Source organism: Macaca mulatta, chromosome 4 (genome assembly GCF_049350105.2).
Source record: "Macaca mulatta isolate MMU2019108-1 chromosome 4, T2T-MMU8v2.0, whole genome shotgun sequence".
NCBI lineage: Eukaryota > Metazoa > Chordata > Mammalia > Primates > Cercopithecidae > Macaca > Macaca mulatta.
The window spans coordinates 103,446,888-103,456,969 of NC_133409.1; the positions used below are offsets into that span (position 1 = coordinate 103,446,888).

Sequence of the window (10,082 nt, forward strand, 5' to 3'; positions counted from 1 at the left end):
ACACACACACACACACACACCCCACCCTGACTCTCTCTCTTACACACACACACACACACACACATACTCACTCATAACTGGGCTATGGGCTTAGCTATCTTCTAAATTGTTATTTTAACAAAGAATAGAAATTCACGGATTTAAAACAGTGGCAGGTTAGTTGACAGCTTGGTCCATATTTACTTCTGTTCAAAATCCTGTCCACAGACATTTCATTACTATGTAAAGTTTGATGTCAAACTCTTAAAACATACAGTGAGCTATGATCTATATTTCATCATCCTAATTTAAATAGGCATCAAAAATATGTTTTGAAGTTAGAAAAAAAGAGATTATACCATCTGACGCAGTAATTCTCCCTCAAGGATCTACCTTAAGGGAAAAATGCAAAAGGCAGAAACACAGGGGGGTTCAACAATGCTTATTAGAACAAAGTTAAAACTGCAAGCAATAGCCTGTATGTATAAAACGTATGATTGTCGACAGTACACCAGAACCAGATGTTAAAATAGTTTTTCATGGTAGTGAAGAATGCTCAAAAAAGTGTAACGAAAAGGCAGGATACATGTGAAATAAAGAGAAGGCCTTTTATCCCGACATTAGCACTTCCGTCTTCCTTAGTCATAGTGTTACTCATGGTACTTATCCCTTCCTGTACTTCAAAATATTCTACAAAACATGAGTTAATTTAAAAAATTTTTAAAGTATTTTATAGCCAGTGTTGAAATGGTCTATAAGAATCACCACAGAATGTGTTCAATTGAAAATTAAAGTCTTCCTTGAATACAATGTAATGCTGTATTGTAAAATTAAAACTGTCACAGAGTTAGATGTATTTGTAAACTGACCCACCTAATGTTCCAGTCAGTCCAGTTCCCCTGGGTAAGGTCACCTTGAAATGTGGGTCATGGCTCTCTTTGGAGGAAGAAAGTAAAAAGTAATAGGAACAGAACGACTGCTGGGCATGGTGGCTCACACCTGTAATCCCAGCACTTTGGGAGGCCAAGGGGGGCGAATCACTTGAGGTCAGGAGTTCAAGACCAGCCTGGCCAACATGGTGAAATCCCATCTCTACTAAAAATACAAAAATTAGCTGGTGTGGTGGTATGCGCCTGTAATCCCAAGTACTCAGGAGGCTGAGGCAGGATAATTAGTTGAACCCAGGAGGCAGAGGCTGTAGTGAGCTGAGATCATGCCACTACGCTCCAGCCTGGGCAACAGAGCAAGACTCTGTCAAAAAAGAAAAAAAAAAAGGACTGTAAGGGGAAGGGGTAAAATAAATCTATAAACTTCCATTTTGTTTTTGTTATTTTTAGAGCCTATCTCGATAACATCCTCGGTCCTTTAAAATGTATTTTTAATATTTACTTTTCACAAAAAGTATTACAGAGGGTCATATCTTAAGCTTCTGCTTCCTTAGACCAAATGGTTCCTTACATTAACCAAGTTAAATTGTGGACCATAAGTAAGTCCTATCATCATAAAATGTCAGCTAAATATAAACTGTATTTCTGTTTCTATAAACCTTTATGTGTAAGTATATGATATAGTAATCATGATGCTTAATCTTAACCCACACTTTTTTAAAATAATAAAGCAAACCTAATTAATTTCCCATGCAATACCTTGAAAGGTACTCATGCTAGATTCCCCAAATTCACATAAATTATAAGCCTTTTGCAATCTGCAGCATAAATACCACGATGTGAGAAAATTGAGATGTAGTGTGTGTCCTGCATATGTAAAGACAGTAAACTGGCACTTCAGCAGTGGAGGTGGCAGTGTTTGGCTGGTCAGTCCCCTGGTCTTCCAGGGTGATAATGGATTTGCATTGATTTAACTTCCCTGTTTGGTCCAGGCCCTTGGAGGATAGCAGCATGCACCTGGAGTGGGTGTGAGCTAGGAGAACAGTGCAGAGAATGCAAAGCTGACTGTCTCACCTGCTGACTGACTGACTTCATGGTCATGAACTTGGTCTCATTTGTTTAGTTTTCTCACCAGCTGAGCTAACTCACATTTAAGGTTGAATTACACAAACCAGCACAGCATTCCAGAGTTTTTATTTTTCTTTTCCAAAGAAATATCACCATTAAATTTCCAAAATATTTCCTATTATATCATAGACTCATAAGATTGTTATGAAAAAATCATTTTGACAACATTAAATGTTTTCGGGGGGTTTAAACATGGTAATTTTTAACAAACTGAAAGTAAAATCTAGAGCAAACTGAAGCATTCACTCAAAGCAAAAACAATAAAACAAATAAATTCACCAAAGCAATTTCCTTTCTTTATTATAGACATGGGGATTTCAAAGGCCTCAAGGTAGGCAATTAGTAATGCCATTATCTGGTAAAAACAGCACCAGAAGGGGAATCTAGAACCCTAGGATTGTGTCCTGGTTGTCACTGTATAACGTAGTAAGTCACAATTGTCAGTTACTTCATTTGTAGAATGGAAAGCTGAGCTTGACACTTCTAAGAGCCCTTCCAATTTTGAACTACTAAGAATTTGTATTCTTGTCAAAAATGATACAAATCATATATTACACATTTTTTTAATTCTAGATTTTTTTAACCCATGACAAAGAGCTGCTAAAATGTTCTAAGATAAAACAAAATAAAATGAGCCTGCCTTTTTGAAACAAAAGTCTCTTTAAGAGTAACAATGGGAAAATAACTGTACAAAACATCCTCAAGAAGATGTTTTTCCTCATCTAAAAGGTGACAGGATCACCTGGACAATGTGGAAAGTATTTTCTTAAACTAATTGTTTCTAGTGCAGCACTGCAAGTATTGGTGAAAGATCTTAAAAATACAGTATCAAGGTAATTTTCATATATTATCTAGAAATATAACTTTCTCCCTTTCCTCTCCTTTACTGTTAAAAATCCTTGCACAAGTGTAAAAGTGAAACCAGAATTTCATCTAATAAATGTCTGTCTTCACTTTACGGTGCTGCTCTGAAAGCTGGATGACTGGATTTCGGAGCAGGAGGGAAGCACGTGCAAAATTGTTTTTAACCTTGCAAATCTCATGATGTCTCCTTTAGTGTAGTCTTGGGAGAAAAACTAAAATGATATGAAAGAGTCACAATCTAGAGTTGCAAAGCCTCTAAGGTCCTCAACAAGGTAAGCCCTGTTTTAGGTCAAAGGAAAAGAGTCAAACAATTTCTAAGGAAACAATCTCAGTTCATCTGAACCTTCTTTTTTACAGCCACTTTAATTAAAAAAACAGAAGACAAAGATATGTTATTTCTAATTAAATACTGAGATGAGCATAATCCACACTTACTGCCAATAAAGATATTTCTAAAGGATTTATTATTTGTGATTTGCTCATTTATTTCAAACAGCCTTCCCCCCCCAGCTCCTACTCTTTTTCCTTAAAAACTCCTATTCATTTAAAAAATCCTATTCAATGTGCTTCAAAGTCTCCTTATTTTGTTAGAAAAATCTATCAGCTCCTGTACAAATTTGCCTTATAGGTTACCATTGAATCACACCCATAGCAGCCAAACTGCTATTACAAAAACGAATGCTGCAAACAGAATGGATACTATCAAAGGGGGCAGGTATAATTCAGGGCCAAATAACTGTATTATCCCAAAATGTTTCCAACTTAAAATAAAAATTTATGGGATAGTTGAATAGCTTTTTAAATTAAGGGATTTATCAAGTCCTTGAATTTCTAAGTATTTTTTCTAACTTTCTTCAAATGAAACTTGTAAAGGATAAATGAAGGGTGTTTTATGTTGAAAATTTTACGTTCAGTAATGAAGAGTATTACCAACTAAAATATTAAAAATGGATATTTGAAGGTTTCTAGAGTCAATACTGCATTAATAATAAGAACAGTATTTAAAACAAAGACTTGTCTTATTTTTAAATAAAGTGATACTTTTATTTTTCCCATATTCCCTTATACTTATTGAATTTATATAGCCTCTATCTTCCAAGGAATTTAGAATGTTCTGTAGACTTATAGACTTAAAAGTATAAGGCCTGCAAAATATTAATGTTGTCAAATAATAACAATTTTTATCTTAAGAATAAGGTGTTCTTTCTTTTTATTGACTTTTTTATTTCCATATTTTGGAGAACAGGAAGGAGTGATGTGATGGAAAACAAAGCAGTGGTAATTGGAAAGTCCATGCAAAAGAATAAGTAGGGGCATGAAAAAGAAGCAATAAATTATAACTTCAAAGAAGTCATCTACCTAACAGGGATAACTTGGCTTCACTTTATCAGATTCATCATTGCTTCAAGGAGTTGATGAGAAAAGCTACACTAACGAATCTACTCCTTTCCTGGTTCTTAAATAAAGCTCCACTTTAAACTGTTAGATTATCATGTGATGAAGAAACAATTCTTCTCAACAGAGGCTCTATCAATATTATAATTTGTTTCTACAATATCAGAAGACTTACCAACTGAAGTCCATCAACAGTTTGCTAAGATAGTGGTCACTATTTTTGACAGATTAGTATCGCATTGTTCTTGTTAAATAATGGCAACCAGACAGTAGGAATTTCTGATGAACACTTAAACTGTTTGATGGAATTTTAAGTGCCAAATATTTAGCTTTTTCTGAGGTAATTATAGGATCTGAAATATAACCCTTAAATAATAAATACTGTATTTCATAAAACAAGCCTGATGGAATTTAAGGAATTACAGCTTCATATTCTGACTATATAATCTAACCTATAAAAAGGAAGAGATTTACTTATTTTTAGCCCTACTTTGAAAATTTCTGAATTTAAATCAAAGAAGGAATCAGCAGATTTCTAGAACCTAAAATACTATCTGATCCTATTTTATTTATAAAAATAAGAAAATGCAGATTTTATTTCAAACATAAAGCACTGAAGGACATAACCAGTTCAAAGGAAAAGCAGGCCCTAAGACTTACTGATCCAAGTTTACCTAATACTTTCAGTTAAGCAATAATGGCTACATTTAAATCACTCGATAAAAGAGCTTGAAGATTGATTAATGGAATTTACTTTTCAGCTTAAATGGCAGATAATAAACTGACAAAAAACAAAAGCCTCGTATATTATGGATGGTATCAATTAATGATTGCCTGTATTTACACCTGTGATTTATTCTTCACGAAGGTGTATATACTTACATCATGAAGAGCTTAGCTAAAATCAAAATATCCTCAAATTCTTAAAACACTGAACTTAAGAACCTATAAATACTTGAGACATTTGTTGACAGATGTAGGCATTTATCTGTGGTTATTTCCTCAAGTTCATATTCAACCATGTCAACTTTTTAAACATATTAGCTGGGTCTCTGATAAACTAAAGACCATTTATGTTCCACTTTAAATGTTTTTTAAAAAATATCCTCAAGAAAATCTCAGTTTCAATTTACATTATGACATTGAGAAATATTTTTTAAATTTATATTTTATATCTTTTATTTCAGAATAGTCTATCTTTAAGACATTTTATCCTCATATTTATTTGCATATTTGTTTCAAATTCTGCTCTAAAAATCCACAGAACAATTTCAGAGTTTTATTAAGTAAACACTATTTTTCTAGACCAACAATAACTTCATTAGCCTTGAAAAAGCCCCAAACTGGGAACTGTTTATTGTACAGAACGCTTAGCTTTAATCAATTCATTATGCTCTTACAAAACTGTTTCATAAATAGCATTAACTTTGGGACCATATAGTCACATGAATACTCAAACTCTCCATTTAAATACTAAAAGGATCCACCATCTCAAGGCGATCTCCCAAATCTATTTATATTAGACATTGCTACAGTTTGATTCTCAGCTATGTTAAGTAATAACTATCATCGGAACCAAGGCCATTGAATACCCTGCCCTTAATCCTTTTTTCAAAGCAAACTTGCACACACCGTAATTCTTTTAAGAATCTTTTATTTTTTTAACAATTCAGTCTGTTGGATCTCGATGCAGTTTATTTAAAAAAAAATCAGTACATTTTCATAGAAACTGCAATCAAAAAAGTAATTTGTCAAAGAAATTATGAAGTTGCAAGTTATTTTTTGTAATATGCAGAACAGTAAAATGTAAGCATGCTCTTGGATGCAGGTGCTCCTGTGTACTATGGAGTTATTTTGAAGAGCTTGCTAACGTCTGCAGGCAGTTTATGGGATGCAATTATTTTCTCCACAACTTAGGTACATGAGAATAAAACTGATATTTATGAATAAAGTATTTTTCTCGAAAAAGTTGAGGCAGCTTTTGTTGAATGTTATCTGTGTGGGTACACTTGCTACACCTTGAACTGTACTGAGAGACAGACAGCAAGAAGTCCATGTTCATGCTGAAACATGAAAAATCCCTCCACATGTGTTGAGGAGTTCCAAGAAAAAGAAGAGGGTAAAACACTATACACAGTTGCTCATCGTCTTACATTAACAGAACACACCGAGAAACTTTACATAACAAGGAAGCAAAACCCTTTCACTGCTTTTAGTCAAAGTCAGTGGTGTCTATAGCGGAGGATAAAGGTGGAGCAAGCCTAGTAGGGATAAAGCTTAAGTCTACACCTCATGCAGAGTTGTCCTTGGTCTGTCCTCTAATATTTCTCAGACATCCGAGTTAGAACTGAGGTTTGTTAACCTGGGGTCCGCATTGATTTCATATCTGTAATGATACCCTTCCATGTGATCCCTGCAGGCATCTCTGATGTTATGCATCCACTTTTTTATCCCCTTGCGGTTCAAATACAAAACCAGGAGGAAAATAGCGCCTATCAGGGCTAAAACAATACCCAGGAAGACATAAGAGGTTTGCAGGGATGGGGGAAGAATCGGGTCACAGTCCAGGTCGGCACTGTTGAGTTCCAAGAGGACCCGATTCCTCATTTTTTCCGGAAAAGCACAGGTGAGCCGGTCTTTGCCCTGCACCACCTCTGTTTGCTTGAGCCAGGTCACCATGTCTGCCATGTGGCAGTCGCAAACCCAGGGATTGTTGTCCAGGAAGACCCTAACGTGGGGCAGACCTTGCAACTCAGCCAGGGTGCCATTGTGAAGGACCTTGAGGGCATTGTCCTCCAGGTGGAGGCTTTCTAGATGTGTCAGGTTGCGGAAGGACACGTAGGTCAGGCTCACCAGCGAATTGTTACTTAAGTCCAGGTACCTGAGGCTGGGCAGTTGGGCCAGCACATCCCGCGGCAGGTAAAGGAAGTGGTTGCTGGCCAGCTCCAGGAGGTGGAGCCCCTGCAGTGCACGGCCCGCCACCAGGGCCGCCGCCACCATGCCCTCGAAGCTCCGGTTCTGCCGCTTATCATCAGGGGGCACGATGTGGTTCAGGATCAGTTCCACAAGGGGACTGGGGGCCGAGATGCTGGCATTGCTGCCCGAGAAAGCGAAGGGGCTGAGGTAGGCCAGTGGGTTGTGGCTGAGGTCGAGCTGGCGCAGGCTGGGCAGATGCTCGAAGGCGCCCGCGCGCACCTCGTCCAGGCGGCTGCCGCTGAGGTTGAGCGCAGCCAGCTCCGCCAGCGGCGGCCGGCGGGCGAAGGCGCCGGCAGGGAGCACGGCCAGCTGGTTGCCGGTAAGGAAGAGGTTGCGCACGTAGAGGGGCAGGTCCGTGGGCACCTCGGTCAGATTGCGGTTAACGCACTTGACTGTGCGCGCCGCCTCGGAGCACTCGCAAAGCGCGGGACACTGGTCGGGCAGCGGGGGCTGGGCGGACGCGGCGGAAGCCAGAAACGGCGCCGAGGAGGAGAAGGAGGATGCCGAGGAGGTGGGAGAAGACGAGGAGACCCAGCCCAGGAGAACCAGCGCCAGTCGCGCCAGCCGCAGCCGCCCGTCCCCGGCGGCGGGGCCCCGGGAGCACCCCCCAGGCATCGCGGCTAGCGTATCCCCGGAGCTGGGCTGGGACGGCGCCCGCTCCGAAGCCTCGGGGGGCTGGGCCCGGAGGGTGCGAGCCGGCGGAAGCGTCTGGAAAAAACTTTCCTCTCGTGGAAGCCAGGGAGTGGCGCCGCAGCCGGAACTTGGCTAACCCCCTCGCCACCGGGCGCTTCCCTCCGGGGCCGATTCCCCCGCCCCTTCCCTCCAGAAAGTACGCACGGCGGGTTGGTACGCTCGGCTCAGCGATCCTGCTCCCGCTCCTCTTCCTGCCGCCGCCCCGGTGGCACCTCCTCGCCTCTTGTTGGCGCCCCTCGCTGGCTCCTCTGAGGGACCTGGGACAAGCAGGAGAGAGGCGTGAGCAGCGGTGGCTGTCGCGGCTTCCGGAGTGCAAAAACCGGCCTTTTCGAGTCTAGTCGTCACCACTCTGTCCCAGAGAGACACCAGTCTCTCCCTCCGAAAGCCCGCCCCGGCCTCGCCTCCACAACCCCTCCAGTCACTCTTACTCGGGAGAGGGACGCACATCCGACACCCAGAGCGCAAAGTCTTCCCTCTCCCCTGCCCCACACTAAATAAACCCAACCGGCCTCCCGCCCTCCGCCCTTCCCGAGGAGACTCGTCTCCCCGCGCCTAACTTCTTGCTTAATCCCCAATTCCTTCCCTACCAAACTTCTCCTTTTCCAGGTTCCTTCCCGCACCGCCTCCGCGGAAGGTCGGCCTCCGGGTGTCTCCGCCCCCGCCCGGACCTCTCTTCCCGGTCCTGGTTAGGATGCGAGGGAAGTTTCAGGTTACAGGACTTTTTGATCTCTTCTTGTACCTTCCGGCATTAGCAGAAAGTGGAGCTACAACTGTCGCCCCCCAGCCCGCGCCCCGCCAGCCCCTGGGATCCCAAAGGGGTTCAAGTCGTCTCCAAAGAGGTGGGGAGAGTCTGGGAACAAAGCAGCAGTGGGACTCTGGGTCGAGTGGCAACCCGAACCAACGCTACTCTCCACCCGAGTATGGGGAGGGGCCCCAACGACGCCTGCCGGGTCTCTCCCAGGCCGCGGGCTCCCATTGCTCACCTCCGCGCCCGCCGCCTCCAGAACCAACTCAGTTCCACCAGAGTAGCGACGACTTCTCGGCTGCGCGCTGCGGGCGCCGACTCTCTTCGCACCCCAGCCCCTGGCCCAACCTCCCAACCTCCGCAGCTGGGAAAAACCAACCCGGGGGGCGGGGGAGGGCCAGGACTGACGGGTAGACTCCCGCCGTGCGGCCAACCTCGGCAGTCGTAGGTAGGGGGATTTAAGAAGAGAGACTAGGGGAGCTGGGCTGCGCGCTTCCTCCTGGTGGAAATTAACGAGGAATGTGCCCAAAAAGGTGAGGGAATCCCTTTCTCTCCCCCCTCCCCGACATCCTTGGGTGGTTCCTTATTTTGCATACTGTATTTACCTTGGACAGGAGCAAAACCGCTGGTGAATCTTGTGGAATTCACCCTGATTCAGGCACCTTTGGCAGTGACGAGATAGATTTAGGCATGACAGAGCAGCGCGAAGCAGCACCAGAAAGAAATGAGCTGAAAATCTACAGCGGCAGCAGCAAAGGCACTGCAGGTTGTATGAAAGCTTCAGAAACTCTCCCCATCAAAGTGGTACCTGAGGCCGTAAACTTCAGATTTAGGTGTAATTAATGCCTTCCCGCCTGTTCCCCCCACCCCGCCCCCTCGCTTCTTGGGTAGTGATGGAACTTGTGAAGAGAGCGCGCCAACTTTAAGAGAGAGAGAGAGAGAGAAAGATTAGTGGAGAGGAGATTCATTCCTGATTCATTAGCTTTTCTCTTACCAAAATTAAAAGCAGATGGAAGAGAAAGGCAGCCAAAGGCATCCCAGAAACAAAAGGCAAATAGCAAAGACTTGAGTCACCCGGAAAGCGGACCCGCCCCTCTCCCCAGATGTAGCGCGGTGTGTCAAGTCACTTCTGCGGGGAGAGCTGCAAGGGTGGGGAGTAGGGGTTGCAGGAGCTGACCTGAGAGGGAAGTTTGGTTTCAAAGTCGATTGTCCCAGGGGGGCATCTGGCAGGTGGTGATGGAGAGGATGGGGTTGGGGAGAGGGACAGATTGAATGATTGGTTACAGTAAGGCTCTGTTATTATACCAGACAGGTTTTGGGTTCTGAAAGCCCTATCGTTGTTCTGACTCCATATCCCTTTGTCCCAATTAAATAATTTCCCCGAAGGGATAAGAAGGTGCTGGTTATTCCAGGCT

The 10,082-nt window shown here is 43.0% G+C and overlaps 1 protein-coding gene across 3 annotated transcripts; it reads right to left on the reverse strand.

The window, feature by feature from the left end:
* Nucleotides 1-5,409: 5,409 nt before the first annotated feature.
* TPBG (trophoblast glycoprotein) lies at nt 5,410-9,612 on the reverse strand. 3 transcript variants are annotated; one of them, NM_001193701.2, is given in 3 exon segments: nt 5,410-8,179; nt 8,906-9,166; nt 9,273-9,612. In NM_001193701.2, a coding segment is annotated over 1 exon segment (1,263 nt). In that variant the 5' UTR covers nt 7,845-8,179; nt 8,906-9,166; nt 9,273-9,612; the 3' UTR covers nt 5,410-6,581.
* Between the last annotated feature and the right edge of the window lie 470 nt (nt 9,613-10,082).